Source organism: Lampetra fluviatilis, chromosome 19 (genome assembly GCF_964198595.1).
Source record: "Lampetra fluviatilis chromosome 19, kcLamFluv1.1, whole genome shotgun sequence".
Taxonomy (NCBI): domain Eukaryota; kingdom Metazoa; phylum Chordata; class Hyperoartia; order Petromyzontiformes; family Petromyzontidae; genus Lampetra; species Lampetra fluviatilis.
In genome coordinates this window covers 7,485,611-7,509,450 of record NC_136293.1, presented here as the reverse complement: position 1 = coordinate 7,509,450, position 23,840 = coordinate 7,485,611, and the positions used below count along the sequence as shown (strand labels likewise).

General features: G+C 50.8%; 1 protein-coding gene across 1 annotated transcript in view; it reads right to left on the bottom strand.

The window, feature by feature from the left end:
• The window catches only part of LOC144937592 (uncharacterized), a 98,453-nt gene that overhangs the window by 36,256 nt on the left and 38,357 nt on the right, over positions 1-23,840 (bottom strand). Inside the window, exon 2 of the mRNA XM_078864913.1 lies at positions 1,881-2,045. Within this exon, the coding sequence (XP_078721039.1) occupies positions 1,881-1,940 (60 nt within the window). The 5' untranslated portion in view covers positions 1,941-2,045. The remainder of the gene's footprint in view (positions 1-1,880; positions 2,046-23,840) is intronic.

Here is a 23,840-nt window from a genome sequence, read left to right as displayed (position 1 = left end):
TACGTGTGTGTGTACGTGTGTGTGTGTGTACGTGTGTGTGTACGTGTGTGTGTGCGTGTGTGTGTGTGTGGTGAAGGTGGGGAGCGGTGGTGTAGCGGTTAGCGCGCTGCGCTACGAACACCAGTGACGCTTATCTGAACCGCTCCCGGGCCTCCCCTAGGTCGACTCAGCCTCAAATAAGTACCTGGTGCGATGTGTACACATCGCCACTAGGGAGACAAAGGCGGCCGGGCGTGGTGTTGACCACCCACCCCCTCGTGTGCCGTGCCGGCCTTCATAGGTGCTCGCTAACAGCACTTGCCCCAACAGCCTGTTAAGGCTACACGGGGGGTCTTTATCTTTGTGGTGGAGGTGGGGAGGGTGGTGAGAGGGTGTGGATGGAGGTATGCAGGGGGTTGCTCATTAAAGACCTTGTCATGGCACTACGGACTTGCAGCCTCCTCGCACAAACGCGTGAGAAGGCAGTGCAGCAAAGAGGTTGCTGACTTCTCTGTATTGCACGTGTCAGCGGTGACTCGCCAGCCTCTCCAGTTTACTCCCACGAGAGAACGCAAAGTCCTCGACATCGATGCCTCATGCGAGTCAGCTGCCACAGCGGTTAGCAGCGCGACTGGACATGCAATGCAGAGGTCACCGGTTCAATTCCACATCCCTGTGCGCAGGCGACGCGACTTCTTCACACATCTCAGAATCTTCTTTTATTCATCCTGGAGGAATCCGATGAGCTACGAGGCTAATTTTCACAGATGCCCAGGAGACGTTTGTCCCTCCGTATAACAACAACAAAAGTGTTTCTTGTACAGCCCACGGCCCCAAGGCCCCAAGACACCACGACCCCAAGGCACCACGGCCCGAAGGCACCAAGGCACCAAGACCCCAAGGCACCACGACCCCAAGGCACCAAGACCCCAAGGCACCACGACCCCAAGGCACCAAGACCCCAAGGCACCACGACCCCAAGGCACCAAGACACCACGACCCCAAGGCACCACGGCCCCAAGGCACCAAGGCACCAAGACCCCAAGGCACCACGACCCCAAGGCACCAAGACCCCAAGGCACCACGACCCCAAGGCACCAAGACCCCAAGGCACCACGACCCCAAGGCACCAAGACACCACGACCCCAAGGCACCACGGCCCCAAGGCACCAAGACCCCAAGGCACCACGACCCCAAGGCACCAAGGCACCACGGCCCCAAGGCACCAAGACCCCAAGGCACCACGACCCCAAGGCACCAAGGCACCACGGCCCCAAGGCACCAAGACCCAAGGCACCACGACCCCAAGGCACCAAGGCACCAAGACCCCAAGGCACCACGACCCCAAGGCACCACGACCCCAAGGCCCCACGGCCCCGTGGGACGGCATCACTTCAGCAACATCGATTCAGTGCAAGGAAGCTCTGGACCTGATTTGACACTCGGCTGTCCCATCACTGTTGGCAGCCCCCCATGCGCAGCAGACTTACGGGCTGATTGCAGGTGCCGCTTCGTGGGCAGGGTGGCAACATCCACTGTTGTGCTGTACCATGTTCTCACGTCTATGGTCCCTGCCCCGTGTGTGTGTGTGTTATTGCTACAGCCACACACACACACGTACGCATGTGTGTGTTTGTGCGGCTGTAAAGCTGCTGTTGGACGCACGGCACTGGGACGCGCGGTGTGGCCGGCCAGTCGCAGGCTATTCGCGCGGACTGCAAACGTCAGGCGCCTTGTGCAGGCTATGCACGCGGACTATGTAACGGACCTGCTACGTGTGCACTTGCTTTGTATACGCGGGCCACGGCTGGGGTGCTGTGTGACGCGTGGCGCTGTGCGCTGCGTGCCCGTGGGCTACAGCGCGTGCGGCAGAGGAGCGTGACGGCGTCTGTGCGACTCACGGCGCCGGCGGGGCTGTGCGTGAGGGCGGTGGGCTCCATGCAGGCGGGGAGGCCCGGCATCCCCCTCAGGGCCTCTCACGTGGGCGCGCGCGACCCCTGTGACCCCTCTCACCAGTCGGCTCGTCGCGGCGCGCGGCCGTCCACCACCTCATCCGAAGCTCGCTCCTGCGCGCAGACACAGACACACAACAGACAAAGGTACCCCGTGAGGCCTTTGCTAGACACCGTAGATTCCGACGAAAAATAAGCTGAACAATGATTCCTGCTTCGCGTCTTTGTCTCTCCGCGTGTAATATATTTTTGTAAAACGCAATCCAAACTATGGACCGTATTGTAAACTCACAGAGATGCGTAGACTCACAGACATACATAAAGACTCAGCGACACGTGTGTGTGTGTGTATTTTGAAATTCTTTAGCACCGTACGTAACCAACCGTGCTCAACGTAGAGACCCATAGGGTCACAAAGAGATACAGAGAGACGCACAGACGTACATAGATACCTACAGAGACCCAAATAGACACATAGAGATACACAGAGGCACGTGGAGACCCACAGAGACCCAGATAGACACATAGAGATACACAGAGGCACGTGGAGACCCACAGAGACCCAGATAGACACATAGAGATACACAGAGGCACGTGGAGACCCACAGAGACCCAGATAGACACATAGAGATACACATAGGCACGTGGAGACCCACAGAGACCCAGATGGACACATAGAGATACACATAGGCACGTGGAGACCCACAGAGACCCAGATAGACACATAGAGATACACAGAGGCACGTGGAGACCCATAGAGACACGAAAAGATATGCTTTAAAGACAAGCCACAGATGTGTCATTGTGGCAACCCAAACTTGTGACCGCACAGGAAACCCAGCGTAGTCCCGCGCTCCTTCCAGGAAGAGCAAAACGAGACGAACTCTCAATTCCGAAGCCCTCTCGTCGTGCACAGCAGACTTTAACGTCGCTGTTTAGCTCCCGAACATGCTGCTGCTGCCATCACGCGTAAGAGTGGATTAAATACATTAGGGGCCGTTCATAAATGACGTCACGCGATTTAGGACGATTTTTGACCACCCCCCCCCGCCGCTTCGTCACACGGCGTCACAAAAAGTCAGAACCCCCCTCAAATATGACGTCACAAAGCTCTGCCCCCCCCCCCCCCAAAAAAAAACATGCTTCAAGTCGCTTTAAACTATTGTCATTGTAGTGCGTATTTAATATGGCGCTGCACTCTGATGTTGCAGGAGAAAACATTTATTAAAACGTCTATTTAATTAAGTAGAACGTGTTGTCTATATTTATTTTAACTTGCGCATTTTGATGTGACGTCACATTTCTCAACCCCCCCCCCCTCGTCACACATCGTCACAAATGTCTGACACCCCCCCCTCCCCCCCCAGGTGCGTGACGTCATTTATGGACGGCCCCTTTGTGCACTTCCCATCAGCCTCATGGGGAATGCATAATTTCAGCAGCATTCGTTCGATGCAATATAACATTGCTTTTATTTGCTGTTAAGAAGGGCCATTGCCTGAAACGTCGCCTTTTGTCCGTATTTTTCATCACAAGGCCTCACCCAGTATTATTGACGGATATGTTCAATTTGTATTTTGTGTGTGTGTCATTTGCGCTTTGTGCACCACTGCCAACGCAGGCTACAGCCGCGGCTGAAGCAGCAACATCCCCAAATAATTTGGGCCAATCCAAGAAAAAAGTCTCGACCTCTTTTGGCCATTCGGTGTCTCTGCAGCAATCAGGCTCTGCTTGAACCATTGTTGCTCAACTGCTCGATATACAGGGGGTGGTTAAAAAAAGTGTTAACACTTATATGGGATTTAAAGCTTTCGTGACTGCAGCGTCCTAATGGACGCTGTCTTTCCGACAGCTCTGTTCTTCACCTGAGGACGGCTGCTTGTGTTGTGGCCGAAACGTTGTGAGACATTTTTGTTGTTTTATTTATATTATTTCCCTTCTACGTGACTTCACCGAAAGATCCAAGAATATGAATACGTATATGGGACTATCGTTTTTTCATTGAAAAAAGAACGGATGATAAGAGCACTGTAACGTGACAACAAATGTAATGTTAATAGATTTAAAAAGTCCAAAGAGCCTCCCACGTGTCCGCCTTCGTTGTCAACTCGTGCCTGGAATCTTGTCCAGGCGGTCTCCAGAGCCCAGAGGCGGCCACATTTCATCGTGAAATTGTTGCAAATTCTCAGAAGTTCATCTTCTTGGTTCTTTCGGTAAAGTCACGTAGAAGGGAAATAATAAAATAATAAAAATAAAACATAAAATAATTCTCACGACGTTTCGGCCACAACGCAAGCAGCCGTCCTCAGGTGAAGAACAGGTCTGTCGGAAAGACAGCGTCTGAATGAAGACCTGTTCTTCACCTGAGGACGGCTGCTTGCGTTGTGGCCGAAACGTCGTGAGAATTATTTAATTATGTTTTATTTTTATTATTGTATTACTTCCCTTCTACGTAACTTTACCGAAAGAATCAAGAAGATGAATCCCTGCAGTCACGAAAGCTTCAAGTCGAAAAATTCTCAGAAGTGTTAACATCTTTTAGAAGCGCCCTGTATTATTAAGGCAAAGTGACGTTTGCGAGCGCCTTCGACGACGAGGGGGTGGTGGGGCCAACAACGCTGCCAGGCCAACTATGTGTGCCCCCCCGTGCCGATGCCTCCACGCGCAAACATGTCAGGCCGAGACTAACCTAGCGGCTGCCATGACCAGTCGAGACACCACTTGGCACACTTCCGTCAGCTGTGTGCCGGGAGTGGAAGATCGGGTCGCTTCCAGGGCCACGCGCGGCCCCCTTCGTCTCCCCGGTCTCGGTAGCTACGCACGGCGGCCGACTTTGCGAACGGGCTTCAGATGAATATGCCACTGATGTCAGCCGTGCCGTGGCCTGGACTCGAAAGTGGACCGAGCGGCCTCACGTGCGCGCAGGGGGTGGTGATGGTGGTGGTGGTGGGGGACACGGAACGCAGGCTGTGTGTGTGTGCACATGCCATTCGTAAAGCCCTCACCAAGCAGCCTGTTCACATTCCGCTCGGGAATTGCATCACCGCGCGAACTGCCATACCGGGGCCTTCAATTCTCAGGAATAATTTCCGGGTATTCCCAAAATTCCTGGGAAAAGCTCTCCACCTCTCCACCTCCCCCCCCCAAACCGCCTCTTCGTGATAGCATTGGGGTGGGAGGGGTGGTTGAGGGATGGAGGCAGGAAACGATTTAACTGAATTGAGTCTCGGAAGGCTGAGGCTGTATTGAAGCGCTGTACGTCACTGCCACCTCTCTTCCCTCCCTCTACCCCACCAATTATTTCCTGAAGAAGAAATGTGAACTGAAACGTCGCGCGAGGCCCCGGGGCCTCCCGTAGGTCGACTCAGTCTCAAATGAGTACCTCATGCGGTGTGTAAAACATTGCCACGAGGGAGACAAAGGCGGCCGGGCGTGGTGCTGGCCTGCCGATCCCCTCGTGTGCTGTGGCAGTCTTCATAGGTGCTACTCGCTAACAGCACTTGCCCCAAAAAGTCTGTGAAGGCTATATGGGGGATCCTTGCCGGTTTCTTTAGTTTTATTTTATTTACTTACGTGAGTAAGTGTAAGATTGATTGTTTGTGTGCAAGTGTATGATTGTGTGTATGTGTGCATGTATGCATGTAAGTGTGTACACGTGTGTAAGTGTATGATTGTGTGTATGGAAGTGTATGATTGTGTGTATGTGTGTATGTAAGTGTGTACACGTGTGTAAGTGTATGATTGTGTTGAAGTGTGTATGTATTCATGTAAGTGTGTATACGTGTGTAAGTGTATTATTGTGTATGTAAGTGTATGATTGTGTTGAAGTGTGTATGTATTCATGTAAGTGTGTATACGTGTGTAAGTGTATGATTGTGTGTATGTAAGTGTATGATTGTGTTGAAGTGTGTATGTATTCATGTAAGTGTGTATACGTGTGTAAGTGTATGATTGTGTGTATGTAAGTGTATGATTGTGTGTATGTATTCATGTAAGTGTGTATACGTGTGTAAGTGTATGATTGTGTGTATGTAAGTGTATGATTGTGTTGAAGTGTGTATGTATTCGTGTAAGTGTGTATACGTGTGTAAGTGTATGATTGTGTGTATGTAAGTGTATGATTGTGTGTATGTGTGTATGTAAGTGTGTACACGTGTGTAAGTGTATGATTGTGTACACGTGTGTAAGTGTAGGATGTGTGTAAGTGTGTAAGTGTGTACACGTGTGTAAGTGTATGATGTGTGTAAGTGTATGATGTGTGTGTGTATTTGTGTGTACACGTGTGTAAGTGTATGATGTGTGTAAGTGTGTACACGTGTGTAAGTGTATGTGTGTATGTAAGTGTGTATGTGTGTAAGTGTATGATGTGTGTGTATGTTTCTAAGTGTGTACACGTGTGTAAGTGTATGATTGTGTGTGTGTGTACACGTGTGTAAGTGTATGATGTATGTAAGTGTGTACACGTGTGTGTACACGTGTGTAAGTGTATGATGTATGTGTGTAAGTGTGTACACGTGTGTAAGTGTATGATTGTGTGTAAGTGTATGTGTGTGTGTACACGTGTGTAAGTGTAGGATGTGTGTAAGTGTAGGATGTGTGTAAGTGTGTACACGTGTGTAAGTGTATGATTGTGTATAAGTGTAAGATGTATGTAAGTGTGTACACGTGTATAAGTGTAGGATGTGTGTAAGTGTGTACACGTGTGTAAGTGTAGGATGTGTAAGTGTGTACACGTGTGTAAGTGTAGGATGTGTGTAAGTGTAGGATGTGTGTAAGTGTGTACACGTGTGTAAGTGTATGATTGTGTATAAGTGTAGGATGTAAGTGTGTACACGTGTGTAAGTGTATGATGTGTGTAAGTGTGTACACGTGTGTAAGTGTAGGATGTGTGTAAGTGTGTACACGTGTGTAAGTGTATGATGTGTGTAAGTGTGTACACGTGTGTAAGTGTATGATTGTGTATAAGTGTAGGATGTATGTAAGTGTGTACACGTGTGTAAGTGTAGGATGTGTGTAAGTGTGTACACGTGTGTAAGTGTAGGATGTGTGTAAGTGTGTACACGTGTGTAAGTGTATGATGTGTGTGAATGTAAGTGTGTACACGTGTGTAAGTGTAGGATGTGTGTATGTAAGTGTATGATTGTGTGTGTGTATGTAAGTGTGTACACGTGTGTAAGTGTATGATTGTGTATAAGTGTAGGATGTATGTAAGTGTGTACACGTGTGTAAGTGTAGGATGTGTGTATGTGTGTATGTAAGTGTATGATTGTGTGTGTGTATGTAAGTGTGTACACGTGTGTAAGTGTATGATTGTGTATAAGTGTAGGATGTATGTAAGTGTGTACACGTGTGTAAGTGTAGGATGTGTGTATGTGTGTATGTAAGTGTATGATTGTGTGTGTGTGTAAGTGTGTACACGTGTGTAAGTGTAGGATGTGTGTAAGTGTATGATGTGTGTAAGTGTGTACACGTGTGTAAGTTTAGGATGTGTGTAAGTGTGTACACGTGTGTAAGTGCAGGATGTGCGCGCGCTGCCTAGACCGGTCCAGGGTCCTGGCTCTCCATCCTCCTCCCGCGGGTTGCCATGGTGACCCTCCGCACCTGTTCATGCCGAATGGCAACTCGCGTTATGTGTGGAGGGCGGGAGGAGGGGATGGAGACGTGGGGATAGGGGGGTGAGGGGGTGGTGCGAGCTCAACTTCTCCCTCCCACTCTCCCCCCCACCACCACCAGCACCCCACACACCGCTCCAAGCCATCACCCCTCCTCTCTCCACTTCGGTGTGCGTTGTTGTGAGCTGGACCAACGGTGATGGGAGAGTGGGAGGGTTGCGTGGTTCCTGGGGTCGTTAAGGGAGACGGGAGGGCAAGGGGGATGTGTGTGTAGTAGGGGTAGTGGGGGTGGTAGGGGTGGGTGTGGCAGTAGTGGGGGTGTGTGTGTAGTGGGGGTGTGTGTGGGTGTAGTGGGGGTGGTAGGAATGTGTGTGGTTTGTAGTAGATGTGTCTGTGTGTGTGGGTGTAGTAGGTGTGTCTGTGTGGGTGTACTAGGTGTGTCTGTGTGTGTGTGGGTGTAGTAGGTGTGTGTGTAGTGGGGGTGGTAGGGGTGTGTGTGTGTGGGTGTAGTAGGTATGTGTGTGTGTAGTGGGGGTGGTAGGGGTGTCTGTGTGTTGTGTGGGTGTAGTAGGTGTGTGTGTGTGGGTGTAGTAGGTGTGTGTGTGGGTGGTAGGGGTATGTCTGTGTGGGTGTAGGTGTAGTTGGTGTGTCTGTGTGTGTGTGTATAGTAGGTGTGTGTGTAGTAGGTGTATCTGTGTGTAGTGTGGGTGTAGTAGGTGTGTCTGTGTGTAGTGGGGGTGGTAGGTGTGTGTGTGGTTACCTATGGGTGTGTGTGTGTGTGCCGTGCCATAAACTTAATGGGTGGTCGATAACAGTGCTTGACCAAATAGCCTGGGATAGACTACACAGGGTATCTTTGTCTTTGTCTCTTTTGCTCCTGCATGAATGCGGTGGGTTGGTATTGGTTCGTACATGTGGGTGTGTGCGAGTCCATGGTGGTTGTGTCTGTATCTGTGTGAAGATGATTGTGTGTGCACACGTGTGTGGTATATTATGGGGAGCGGTAGTGTAGCGGTTATCGCGCTGCGCTATGAAACCGGAGTTCGATTCCTGCTCACGGCCAACATCAGTGACGATTATCTGAACCGGTCCTGGGCCTCCCCTAGGTCGACTCAGCCTCAAATGAGTACCCGGTGTGGCGTGTAAACATCAGCACTGGGGAGACAAAGGCGGTCGGACATGGTGCTGGCCACCCCTGACTACTATCTGCTCCCTAACAGCACACGTCCCAACAGCCTTGTTGCATGCCATATGGGAGGGTTCAATAACAAGAAATACTAAGAAGTCTATACGGGGGACCTTTGTCTTTGTGTGAGTAGGAGTTGGCTAGATAAGCGCACGCATGGGTGTGTATGTATGTATGTAGATCACGGTGTTCGTGGCGTGCGTGCACAAGGTGCACCTAGCCTGGCACAAACGCCGTGGTGACTTCAACGCCACTTAGTGGTCCAGGTGCGTATGTTGTTGTTGTTGTGGTGGTGGTGGTGTTGCGTGCATGGGGGTGCATGGGTGAAGTGTGGGATGGAGAGGTGTTAGAGAGTGAGTGCATGAGAGAGGGAAGAGACACAGAGAGGCAGGGAAGAGAGTTTGTGTGAGAGAGGAGAGTGAGAGAGTGAGACAGAAGAAGAGACGAGGGAGAGGGTGCGTGAGAGAGAGAGAGAAAGGCAGGGAGGGGATTGACAGGGAGTGACATTGCGAGGCAGAGATGCAGGGGGTGTGGTGAGAGACAGGGAGAGATTGGAACAGCGAGAGACAAAGAGAGACTGGGAGAGAGAGAGAGTGGGGGAGCAGAAGAGAGAGTGTGTGAAGAGGTGTTCAGAATGGCCATGTTCTCTCTCTGTAGCTTAAACCCTAACCAACCGAGAGAAGTCTATTCATAGCCCGCAGACAATTTGCACTCACAGACTCACGCTCTCTCATCCGTCGGTACAGCGAGTATCCAAATGAGTAGCAATATCGATAATTCGCTACTCATCCTCCCTCTCTCCAAGCATCATGCCTCCGCTAGCCAATCTCATGGCACCGTCACATTGCGCGAGATTGATATCACAGACAAAAAGAGACACGTGTCCACGACAACGGTGTTTGTGCCAGGCTAGGTGCACCTTGAGGTTGCCAGGGTTGACTGGCTGAGATGACTGGCAGACGAACCACTGTCTACTCATACTTACAGACATACGTCCATAGATGCAAGTAAGAAAGCAAACTTGCACAATGTACACTGACAAAGATCCCCCCCCGTATGTTGGTGGAAAGTGCTGTGAGCGAGCACACGAGGGGGTGGGTGGTCAGCACCACGCCCGGCCGCCTTTGTCTCCCCAGTGGCAATGTTTACACACCGCACCAGGTACTCATTTGAGGCTGAGTCGACCTAGGAGAGGCCCTGGACCGGTTCAGATAATCGTCACTGGTGGTGGCCGTGAGCGGGAATCGAACCATGGTCCCCAGGTTCGTAGCGCAGCGCGCTAACCGCTACACGACCGTTCCCCACACGTATTCACGCACAAACACCTGCACACTTACATCCACCCAACCAAACAACGGTGCCGCTTGTCACCACTTACCCCCCCCCCACTCCACCAACTACCCATCGTCTCGTGTGTGACGCATGCCATAATAGGCGCTCGCTGACTAGAGACGCACTTGCTCCCTGCCACGTTTTGGCCGGCTGCTGTCCTGCCTGCCTCTGTGTTGATGCGATCGCATGGAAGTCAATCGCAGTTCACATGCGCGATGCCACAAACAGCAGGCACTTTTCCAAGCTGCACCCAAAGAGCGGAACTTTTCCAAACCGCGCCTTAAGGAGGCAACGCAGTTCAACCCTGCACTGAAATAGTAGCACATTTCCAAGTTGCACCCGAAGAGTGGCACTTTTCAAAAGCTGTATCAAAACTGTGGTACTTTTCAAAGCTGCACCAAAATAGATGCACTTTTCAAAGCTGCATCCATAAAAATGGCATTTTTCAAAGCTGCACCAAACATAGTGGCAATTTCAAAGCTGCATTCAAAGAGTGGTATTTTTCAAAGCTGCACCAAAATAGTGGTACTTTTCAAAGCTGCACCAAAATAGTGGCACTTTTCAAAGATGCACAAAAATAGTAGCACTTTTCAAAGCTGCATCCCAAGAGTGGCACTTTTCAAAGCTGCATCCCAAGAGTGGCAATTTTCAGAGCTACATCTAAAGGGTGGCGCTTATCAAAGCTGCCCCGTAATTTTTCCAAATTGCACACCGTGCCACTTTTCCAGGCTGCACAAAAACTACTGCACTTTTTCAAGCTGCACACAAAATGAGGAGCATTTAGACAGGCTCGCACAAACATCGCCCACAAAACCAAATCATCAGCAGTGCGTCTGATCCCGTGAGATCTTGGAAGCTTGGCAGGATTGCGCCTGGCTATTGCATGGATGTAACGAGCCCCTCGAAAAATTGTCAACGTTGTCGTAGAGCTCGCAGTGGGGGAGGAGAGCAAAGTGCAGCGACGCTCAAGAGGACAACCGCTGCGGAGGAGTGATGAAATCACCAAGTGTGGAGCAGCTATATAGATCGCTGTATCGATCGCAAGACACTAAGAGGCGACTGCAGCTTGTGGAGGCCTTAGTCCAGCAGTTGATGAAGACGATGATGAGAGGCATCTTGGTCATGTGATGGGCGAGATGGAAGAGGGCGTGGTTGCCTTTTGATATTTTAACCAATCAGCGCTTAGGGGGTGTGGCTAACGGCCCGGCCTTCCGCACTTTAACAGGGGTCAAACCACAACGCAATGTGTCAGTAACATTTTCTAATTAAACGACTTTTAATACAAATATATATATTTTAAAAATACTGTTTGATCACTCAAGCGGTTGTCTATTATTCAATAGCTATTAATAGGCTACCGGCTCGTATGCCCATTTATAAAACGTTTATCAGGATTTGGCCAAAACGTCGCTTATTATTATATATTTCTTATTTTTAATGCCACGGTGTTGTTGACGAACGCATTGAGTTTTGTTTTTTCCCCCAGTTAACTCGACTTGTGCACCACTGTCCACGCAGCAGCAGCAGCGGCAGCAGCAGCAGCCACAATCATCCGCTCGACCTTTTTGGGTGCACTTTGAAAAGGTGCTTCCTGCGAGGCAGCGGTGACAATGGGCATGTGGAATAAACCCATCGCTGCTATTACTCAAGGCAGGCGGGGACATGGGGTGGTTGGTGGAGGAGGGGGGTGCTGATGGAACTCAGTGGTCGTGGTGCCGTGAGGGGGAGGGGTCACCAGGGAGGGGGGGGGTTCGAGGTGTCGGGGTCGTGCTTACAAAGGATAGGTGGCGATGTGAGAGTGCGTGTGGCTATGTACGGGGGGAGCGGTGGTGCAGCGGTTAGCGCGCTGCGCTACGAACCTGGCCAGCCGGGTTCCATTCCCGTTCACGGCTGAACACCGGTGACGATTATCTGAACCTGTCCTGGGCCTCCCCTAGGTCAACTCAGCCTCAAATGAGTACCTGGTGTGGTGTGTTAAAACATTGCCACTGGGGAGACAAAGGCGGTCGGGCGTGGTGTTGGCCACCCACCCCTTCGTGTGCCGTGCCGGCTTTCATAGGTGCTGCTCGCTAACAGCACTTGCCCCAACGGTATGTGAAGGTTATAACGGGGATCTTTGTCTTTGTGGTGTGTGGGAGGGAGGGAGGGAGCGGTGGCGCAGTGGTTAGCGCACTGCGCTACGAATAACGAGCCCAGTTCTCTGGCTTCTGATTCCCAGCCGCGGCTAACACCAGTGAGGAACATTTGAACCGTGTCTGGGCTTCACCGATATCGACTCAGTCTTGGTTGAATAAGTCACCGCAGCGTGCACTGTGCACACATCACCAGCAGCAATGGAGAGACACAAAGACGGCCTGGCAAGCCCAGTGCTGTTTGCCACCACCCTTGAGTATAGAGCACCATCCTGACCTTAATAGGTGCTCGCTAGCAGCATTCATCCCTACAGTAGATCCAGGCTATAGGGCGTTCTTTGTGTGTGTCTTGTATGCGTCAAGTGAGCGGTGGTGCAATGGTTAGCGCATTGCGATGCGAGTTTGATATCTGAACTGGTCACGTGGCCTTGAGTGAGTACCTGATGTGAACGAACATCAGCGTAGGCGTGCTATTTGCCACAAAACCCCCCATGTGTACCATTCTGGCCTTAATAAACAAAACTATAAACTATTTTATTGTTTATATTAACCAGGTACTATCTATGTGGAGGGGAAATCGGAGGATCCGAAGAAAAATCCACGCGCGAACTCCAAATATACAGGCGTCAGGGTCGGAATCGACCCCACGACCTCCTGTGTATCTGGCGAGGTGCTCGCAAACAAGTGGTGGAGATGATGTGTGACAATGTGGCATGTATGTGGATACATGAGTGCGTGTCTGAGTATGCATGTGTGTATAATAATGATAATGTCAATTTGTAAGAGAGTGGCTGTGTCGGGTGGTGGAGGGTTTCACGACGTACAATTGAACGCATCATTACGTGGCCGAAGCGAAAGAAATCTGTCACGAATCACAATGACATTGGCTAAGAAAACAAACGCATTAAGTTACATTAAATTGACGCAGGCATCTTTGTACCCGTGGCTACGGAAGAATGAAGAGAGAAGAGAAAGGACGGGAAATATGAGGAAAGCGATGGGACAGAGAACAGAGAAACGGAAGTAAAGGGTCAGGAGAGACGAGGAGAGGGAGAGGAGGATGGAGTGTTTCTTGTCAAAACTGAATTCGATTATGAAAAACCAAAGAAGCTCGTCGTCTGAATAGGAGAGTTTTCAATCAGTGCGTTTTTCCGCCTTGCTTTGAAACAAGGATCAGAAACAAAACGAAAACAAAAGCTGAAAGGTATGCAAAGAAGCGTGCGGGGGCGCGTGCTTGAAATTGCACTGAGAGACGGGAAGGGGGGGGGGAGACACGTGGATCGGATAACGACCTCTAAACAGTGTCGAGGCATCATGCCCCGTGACAGCTAAGGAAAGTGAGAGGTGGGCTTGAGCATGGACACGGCACGAAACTGGCGACGGAACTGCAGCCAAACGAGGGAGACGCGTCCGAGGGGATGACCACCAAGGAGATGGAGCGATGAGTTGAGTAAATGTGAATTGCAGGTGATTTGTCGCATGATGGGACTGTGTGGAGGCCATCATACCAGCAGTGGATTGATAAACGATGATGATGATGGAGGTTATGTGCACACATTGTACGTGTGTGTAAGAGAGCGACTGTGCGAATGTATACGATTGTGTTAACAGTGTACGAATTGATAATTGGTTCTTTACCCTTCTATCTGGCAACAAAACTGACACCTTTTTTGCCAGATAGAAGGGTAAAGAACCAATTATCATATTTTTACTGGCAAATGAGGTTCCCATAGTGTACGAATTATGTTTCGCGGGTTGTGGGGAGCGGTGGTGCAGTGGTTAGCGCGCTGCCCTACGAACGCGGCGGCCCGAGTTCGATTCCCGCTCACGGTCAACACCGGTGACGATTATCTGAACCAGTGCTGGGCCTCCCCCAGGTTGACTCAGCCTCAAGTGAATACTTGGTTTGTTGTGTCAGAACATCGCCTCTAGGGAGACAAAGGTGGCCAGGCGTTGTTCCGACCACACCATTCCCTCGCGTGCCGTGCCGGTCTTCATAGGTGCTCGGTAACAGCACTTGTCGTTACAGTCTGTCAAGGCTATACGGGGGATCTTTGTCTTTGTGTGTGTGTAATTATAGGGTTATATATTCCCACTGCCATAACCACCCCCTCCCTATTCACAAATGCAAATTGCACCTGGGTGGGCCCCACCCCCCACCCCCCACCCTCCCACCAGCCACCCACCCACCCACTCACGACCCCACTCCCTGCTGCACAATAGAAGAGGATTTTGTCTTCTAAAATCATCCCGACGACAGGGTGCTGACGAGACATTGAATTGTCGAAACCGGTCCACCAGAGTCGTGCTCGAATTGAACCAATGCTGCTGATGAGATGCACTCCAGGTTGTGGGGAGAGGCAAACGTGAAGCTTAAAGGCCATGGGGATTTCTTCACCATACTTCACCACGCTGGTCAATGCGGCTTTGGGATGACGGGGGGCGTCTGGGATCTATTCGGATGTCAGTCGACGCTGCCGTTCGCCTTGGCCGGTTCGTAACTCAGTGCGCTAACCGCAATACCACGACTCCCTCACCAACGCAAATCTGCGCACGCAAAGATGAAGATTCCCCGTGCAGTTTTTAACACATTCCTGCGGAGGAGCTGGTAGGAACGTTAGATTGCTCGGTCAATGGCCAGGGTCAACGGCGGCGTGGTGTATTCCGCAAATATAGCCGACTGTGAGGGCGGGCACAAGCCGGCGTGAGTTGGTTAAACGTTTAGTTTTATAAGGGCACCACGGGGTGACCAGCCCCTCCCCACCCAGCCCCACCCTCCCCACCCTCCCCACCCAGCCCCTCCCCACCCTCCCCTCTCCACCCAGCCCCACCCCTCCCATTTTTGGATTCACGACGGACGGACGGACACAATAATCCCCTGTGGGCTGGTGGAACCAGGTGGTTCCTACCAGTAACAGACTGTTGGGACACGTGTGTTGTTCGCGAGCACCTACGAAGACTGGCACGGCACACGAGGTGGTGGGCGGCCAACACAACGTCCAGGTCACCTTTGTATGATTGTATCCCCAGTGCTGATGCGTACACACACACACACACCGGTTACCCATTTAAGGCTGTTTCATGCAGAAGAGACCCAGAACGGGTTCAGGTATCCGTTGTTAGTATTGATCGTGAGTGGGAATCGAATTCGGGTTGCCAGGTACGTGGCAGCAGAGTGCGCTAACCACAACACTACCGCTACCCACACACTCACAAATATTACAAAGATCCCCCTATGTAGCGTGAACTGACCGTGAGTTTTGAATCTATCGATAAATCACAACAAAGACAAGATTGTTATTACGTCATAATTATTGGCGACGTAACACAAAAACAAAGGTTCCCGTGTAGCCTTTAACAGACGAATATGGCAAGTGCTGTAGCGAGCACGTGCACGCTACACGAGAGAGTGGTATGGACAGAACCACGCCCGGCCGCCTTTGTCTCCCTAGTGGTGATGTTGGGGAGGCCCAGGACCGGTTGAGATCAACATCACTCGTGTTGGCTGTGAATCGGGTTCCACGCGCAGCGTGCTCACACGCATACTTGTCAACCCCTATCAGTGCCTCACTTAATACAGACAAATTCAGACCTGATTGACCACCCCGTGCCCTTATAATTCTCAGCGTTCATCCTGCAAACGCCCCTCACAAGGGAGAAACACAAATAGACAAAAAAAACGTGTTTGCTCGTATTCAAACATCTGTACGCCGTACGGACCTCAAAGCTCAATTCCCCTGTACAAGAATTCGGGATTGAACCGTGTGGGTTGTCACGGTATGCACACGTCACACAATGCGTACACGACTCACACAAGCACGTGGATGTCCAGACACCCCACACAGACAGAGTTCTTGAGCGCACCTCCCCTCTCTCTATGCCCATGCCCCCCACCCGACCCCAGCACCCCCACAACATCCCGTGGGATTCCGCTGGGGTACCAAAATAGTCTGTGGGAAACCGGAGATGGCGAAACGCCACGAGGGTTTGTTGAGCCCAGAGAAACTCCCCCCCCCCATCCCCCCCTTGCACAGGGGTCATCCCCTAGGCTGGAGAGTAACGTCGGACACGCACACAAAGACAAAGGTCCCCCGTATAGCCTCCGCGGACTGGAGGGGCAAGTGCTGTTTGCGAGCGAAGACATCACGCCCGACCCGCCTTTGTATCTCCCCCAAGTGGGAATGTGTACACGACGCATCAAGCTACGCATTGAAGTCGCGGAAGGCTGAGTCGACCTAGGGGATACCCAGCACCGGCCCAGAGATTCGTCGCAAGTGTTGACCGTGAGCGCGAATTTGAACTCTGAAGGGTTTAGTTTCTCACTCTGTATTTATCTCGGGCCGTTTGCTCGTGGACCGGAATAAGTTTCAGTTTTCAGTTTCATTTATTTGGCATGGCCCTGTGAGCCATTGGGCCCTTGAATCGGGTGCAACCGCAACAAACAAAAAACAAAAACATTAACAAGAAAACATCTTAAAGTGACTATGCATTTTTTTTGGTTCTTTCGGTAAAGTCACGTAGAAGGGAAATAATAAAAATAAAACAATAAAATACATGTTTTATTTTTATCATTGTATTATTTCCTTTTTACGTGACTTTACCGAAAGAACCAAGAAGATGAATCCCTGCAGTCACGAACGCTTTAAATCTAAATTTGACTATGCATTGGCACCCAACTCCCAGCATCTACATTGTTCCAAGTAGCAAGTTGAGTTTGCGTGTAATGAGGTGAAACAACTCAAGCGAGAACTGGGGGGATCGAGTCTAATTTGTCAAGAGTGACCCCCAGCATCGATATATCCACTGCTGGATGAAGGCCATCCTTCTTCCCTGCCCTCGAGGTGAAGCAGAGATCATTAAAAAAAAAACACAAATCTGCCTCTCCGCCTGATGATGGCGGTTGTAATTGCCCCCGAAACGTCGTACTCGAAATGCTGCGGATTTGCTCTCCAACACAGCGGCGTTACTGTGGCGTTGTTAATAAAGAAGGCGTCTCCTGGAAACCATTGTCTACGAATCGCTGACACTACACTAGTAACGAATAGACAACACCTTACTAATTGGCTGTGTCTGCTGGCGAGTTTAACGACACATTCATATATTTACGTGATCTAACCCAAACAAAACAACTATTATGGATGATAGTGGTCGCGAAAGCCTATGTGTTAAACCCAAATAATAAAATGTATATGGGGAGGCAGAGGGAGGGGGTCACTTTGTGTGTAAGATCGTGAAGGGGAGCGGTGGCGCGATGGTTAGCGCACTCCGCCACGAACCCGGCTAATCGCTCACGGCGACCAGCATCTGAATAGGCGCTGGGCCTCCCCTAGGTCGGTTCGGCCTCAAATGTAGTCGTGAGTTGTGGCTAAAACGTCCGCACGAAGGCGACAAAGGTGGCCGGGCGTGGTTTTACGGCCTTAATAGGTGCTCGCCAACAGCACTGTAGACTACACGGGGGACCTTTGTCTTTGTGTGAGCTGCAGGTGTGCACAAGGGCAGGGGAGAGGCGAGGAAGCACGTGGGGGGGGGGGGATTAACGCGGTCGCCATGGCGACAAAGTGCAGCGGCAATCAGCCCGGGTGGGCGGGCGGGACGGGTCTATCCCACTCCCCCTCACACTCACACACTCACTCACACACACTCACACACGCACTCACCCACACACACTCACACACACTCACACACTCTTGCACACACTCACACACTCTCTCACACTCACACACACACACTCACTCACACACTCACACACACACTCACTCCCACTCACTCACACACTCACTCACACACACTCTCACACACACACTCACACACTCTCACACACACTCACACTCTCACACACTCTCACACACACACTCACACACACTCACTCACACACACACTCACATACTCACACACACACTCACTCACTCTCACACTCACACACTTACACTCACACACTCACTCACACACACACTCACTCACACTCACACACTCACATACTCACACACACACTCACTCTCACACTCACACACTTACACTCACACACTCACTCACACACACACTCACTCACACTCACACACTCACACTCACTCACTCACACACACACTCACACACTCACTCACTCTCACACTTACACACTCACTCACACACTCCCACACACTCTGCTACACTCCCACACACTCCCTCACACTCTCTCACACTCCCACACACTCTCCCACACACTCCCTCACACTCCCACACACTCCCTCACACTCTCCCACACTCCCACACACTCCCACACACTCCCTCACACTCTCCCACACTCCCACACTCCCTCACACTCTCCCACACTCCCACACTCTCCCACACTCCCACACACTCTCCCACACTCCCTCACACTCTCCCACACTCCCACACACTCCCACACTCTTCACACACACTCCCACACACTCCCTCACACTCCCTCACACTCTCTCACACTCCCACACACTCTCCCACACTCCCTCACACTCTCCCACACTCCCACGCACTCCCTCACACTCTCCCACACTCCCTCACACTCCCACACACTCCCACACACTCTCCCACACTCCCTCACACTCTCCCACACTCCCTCACACTCTCCCACACTCTCCCACACTCTCCCTCACACTCCCACACACTCCCACACTCCCTTACACTCCCTCACACTCTCCCACACTCCCACACACTCTCCCTCACACTCCCACACACTCCCACACTCCCTCACACTCCCTCACACTCCCTCACACTCTCCCACACTCCCACACACTCCCTCACACTCCCCCACACTCTCTCACACTCCAACACACTCCCACACACTCCCACACTCCCTCACACTCCCTCACACTCTCCCACACTCCCTCACACTCCCTCACACTCCCACACTCTCCCACACTCCCTCACACTCTCTCACACTCTCTCACACTCTCCCTCACACTCCCCCACACTCCCTCACACTCCCTCACACTTTTCCACACTCCCTCACACTCCCTCACACTCCCACACTCTCCCACACTCCCTCACACTCTCTCACACTCTCTCACACTCTCCCTCACACTCCCTCACACTCCCACACTCTCCCACACTCCCTCACACTCTCCCACACTCCCACACTCCCTCACTCACACTCTCCCACACTCCCACACACTCCCTCACACTCCCACACACTCCCACACTCTCCCACACTCTCTCACACTTTCTCACACTCCCACACTCTCCCACACTCTCTCACACTTTCTCACACTCCCACACTCTCCCACACTCCCTCACACTCTCTCACACTCTCTCACACTTTCTCACACTCCCACACACTCCCTCACACTCCCACACTCTCCCACACTCCCTCACACTCTCTCACACTCTCTCACACTTTCTCACACTCCCTCACACTCCCACACACTCCCTCACACTCCCTCACACTCTCACACTCTCTCACACTTTCTCACACTCCCACACACTCCCACACTCTCCCACACTTCACCTTCCTTCCCTATATTTACACAGCACCAGGGTACTCATTTAAGTCTGAGTCGACCTAGAGCAGGCAAATGGCAGATTCAGATTCTCATCACCGATGTTGACAGTGAGAGGGAATTGGACTCGGGTGGCTGGGTCCATAGCTCTGTGGGCAAAACACAACCCTCCCGCTCCCCACACGCACTCATCACATCTCAAGTTGAACACGTGGGCTTTATCCATAAGAGGTTTTTTTGGGGTTATATCGCGCAAATGTAAATGTATCGTTAAGCCCGCCACCACCCGACACAGCCAATTAGTAAGGTTTGTCGCGTAAACAGAACATGCCAATTCGTTATGCTAGTACAGCACACCGGTGTGTTGGAGAGTAAACCCAAACTTGTCTGTCGCCTGATGATACCGGTTGTAATTATGGGCGAAACGTCGTACTCGAATCGTAAACGTTGTGGGTTTACTCTCCAACACACCGGTGTGCTGTACTCGTAACGTATTGACATGTTTTGTTTACGTGACAAACCTTACTAATTGGCTGTGTCAGGTGTTGGCGGTTTTAACAACACATTTATATTTACGCGATCTCACAAAAAAAACCTCTATTATGCACTCATACATACGGACCTGCACACACATATTCTCATAGACTCGCTTGCAAATTATGGAACAGACCCAGGTTCCATGGGATGACTGACACGGATACCTGGCAAGATGCACCACCTATGCTCCCCACTGTGCCACCTCGCTGTTTTATCCGCCCGACGCTCTGCTCGTTGTTGTGAGCATTGCTCCTTCACCCTTCGTCGTTGTTGAAGGGCGACTGGCTTCAACTGCGCAGGAGCCTCAAAGTGCACTTAGCCTGGCACTCCCCGGTAGCTTCATTCACGAGCCTTCTCCACAGAGGCCGATCTTGACACCGCTGGTACCAATCATCGGAAAGCCCACTCAGCTCCACATCCTCCTGTACCTCATCGGTCCATCGCTTCTCTCGAACGACCGTGCTGCACCCGTTCAGTCCCCTCTATTTGGCCAAACAAAATCTGCTTGGGCACACGGTGGCTGGGCATCCCAGCCAACACAGCCTCTCGCCTGCCGGAGGGGTTCACTGATGGGACTGTGTCCAGCCAGATCCTTGAAGGACCCGTAAGCTCCTCAAACTGAAATCCAGTCTGGTTAAACGCAGGATGGATCGAAGGCAGTCGCAGATGTTCCCATAAAAGGGGTCCACATTTCGTTCCAGTTCTTACGGGCGACATGTCCCAGCCAAAACAGCCTTCCCTGCCGTAGGGGCTCACTGATGGGACTTGTGTCCAGCCAGATCCTTTAAGTTTCTGTGAGCTCCTCACCCTGCAATCCAGTCTGGTTAAACCCAAGATGGATCGTAGGCAACCGCAAATGTTCCCATAAAGAGAGTCCATACGTATTTCGCAAGTACGGAGAAAAGAAGGCATTTTAAACTGTGGCTGTGGAAGACCCAGGAGCGTCGTGTGAAGCGACATGCCAGGCAGTTCGCACAGCGTGCTACACAGCCGATGAAACGAAGGAATGATGAAAAGGAATATCAAGTCGCCGGGTTTGCAGTGCAGTGCGATAACCACTCTGGATGGGTTTATTTTTAAATCAGGATTGCTCAGCACAGGCCCAATCGCCCGAAACGCCACGTGGCCAGCGACAAACAGCACAACATAATCTCAAGTAGAGTAAGGGTTGAACACGTTTCTTGAGTTGAGCAAAAGTTGTTGTAAGAACTTGAGATATGAGACTATGGCAGGGAAATTCCACGGTGGAGCAGAACCAGGGATGGACATGCAGTGTGGTAGTTGAGTGAATGGGTGAGTGCTGTATGTTTGTGGGTGAGTGGGTCAGTGTATTGTTGTGACTTGCAGTGTGGTGGTTGAAACAGTGTGTGGATGAGATGAAATAGCCAGTCTGGTAGACCGAATCCTCAACATGGGTGGAGGAATCAATGCGTGAAGTTTGTGGGAGGAAATTAACAATTCTCTTAGTGATATAAAGAGTGATCAGGGCGACCGCCTGCGGGTGGAGTTTGCGAGTGAATCCGTGAATTCTGGATCATCAATCACCCTTACTGCTTGCTGCTCTACATCGAATTCTATGGAGTGCAGTGAAATAGGAAGTGGGTTACTCCACACCAGAAGTGACAAGTCGTCCAACTTCTCTGCGTGTATCGATGTGTGACTGTGTGTGAGCAATAGTGTGTGTGTGTCGGGAACGGTCGTGTAGTGGGTAGTGTAGTGGGTAGTGTAGTGGGTAGTGCAGTGGGTAGTGCAGTGGGTAGTGCAGTGGGTAGTGTAGTGGGTAGTGTAGTGGGTAGTGTAGTGGGTAGTGTAGTGGGTAGTGCAGTGGGTAGTGCAGTGGGTAGTGTAGTGGGTAGTGTAGTGGGTAGTGTAGTGGGTAGTGTAGTGGGTAGTGTAGTGGTTAGCGTGTCGTGCTACCAACCCCGCGGCCCGAGTTCTACTCCCGCTCACAGCCAACACCGGTGACGATTTCCTGAATCGTTCCTGGACCTCGCGTGGTATGTAAAAAACGCATCTAGGGAGACAAAGGCGGTCGGGCGCGGTGTTGGTCACCCGCCCCTTCGTGAGCTGTTCCTGGACAGTCAGCACTTGCCCCAAAGGTATAAGGATACGTATGGGGTGACCTTTGTCTTTGTGTGTGATAGATGCACGCATACACGCACACCACTTAAAGTACTCTCTCTGCTGAGGGGCCGTCCATAAATGACGTCACGCACCTGGGGAGGGGGTCAGACATTTGTGACGATGCGTGACGAGGGGTGGGGGGGTTTGAGAAATGTGACGTCACATCAAAATGTGCAACTTTAAATAAATATAGACAACACGTTCTACTTAATTAAATAGACTTTTTAATAAATGTTTTCTCCTACAACATCAGAGTGCAGCGGAACATTAAATACGCACTACAAAGACAATAGTTTAAATCGATTTGAAGCATTTTTTTATATTTGGGGGGGGGCAGAGCTTTGTGATATCATATTTGAGGGGGGGTCTGACCTTTTTGTGACGCCGTGTGACGAGGGGGGGGGGGGGTCAAAAATCGTCCAAAATCGCGTGACGTCATTTATGGACGGCCCCTGAGTCAATCTAGGGGAGATCCAGGCCACATAGGTTGCCTGTTGCTGGAGTCACACCCAGGTTTTGTGTGTGTGTGTTAGGGTTTGACTGCAGTGCAAATGGCAAACAAAAATTGCACCACTCCCCTATAACAACCCGACACCCTCACTGTGTGCCACACATACACACAGAGAGAGTGTGTGTGTGTATATATATATGTGTGTACACACATATATATACACACACAGAGATAGTGTGTGTACATACACACAGAGAGTGTGTGTGTGTGTATATATGTGTGTACACACATGCATACAGAGAAAGTGTGTCTATATATATATGTGTGTACACATATATATATACACACAGAGAAAGTGTGTGTACATACACACAGAGAAAGTGTGTGTACACACATGCATAGAGAAAGTGTGTCTATATGTGTGTACACACATATAGACACACAGAGAAAGTGTGTATGTATGTGTACACACACACATACATACACACAGAGAAATGTGTGTGTGTACACACACACACAGAAAGTGTGTGTGTGTACCAGAGGTGGGACAAAGTCATTGTTATGCAAGTCCAAGTCGAGTCGCAAGTCATCAAATTCATGACTCGAGTCTGACTCGAGTCCAAGTCACATGACTCGAGTCCACACCTCTGGTGTGTACACACACACATACAGAGAAAGTGTGTGTACACACACACACAGACAGAGAAAGTGTGTGTGTGTACACACACATACACACAGAGAAAGTGTGTATATGTGTGTGTGTACACACACACATATACACAGAGAAAGTGTGTATATGTGTGTGTGTACACACATACATACACACTTTCTCTGGGTGTGTGTGTATGTATGTGTGTGTACACACACACATACATACACACAGAGAAAGTGTGTGTGTATGTGTACACACATACATACACACTTTCTCTGGGTGTGTGTGTATGTATGTGTGTGTACACACACACATACATACACACAGAGAAAGTGTGTGTGTATGTGTACACACATACATACACACTTTCTCTGGGTGTGTGTGTATGTGTGTGTGTACACACACACGGGAGGGGTGTGTAAACAGCAATTC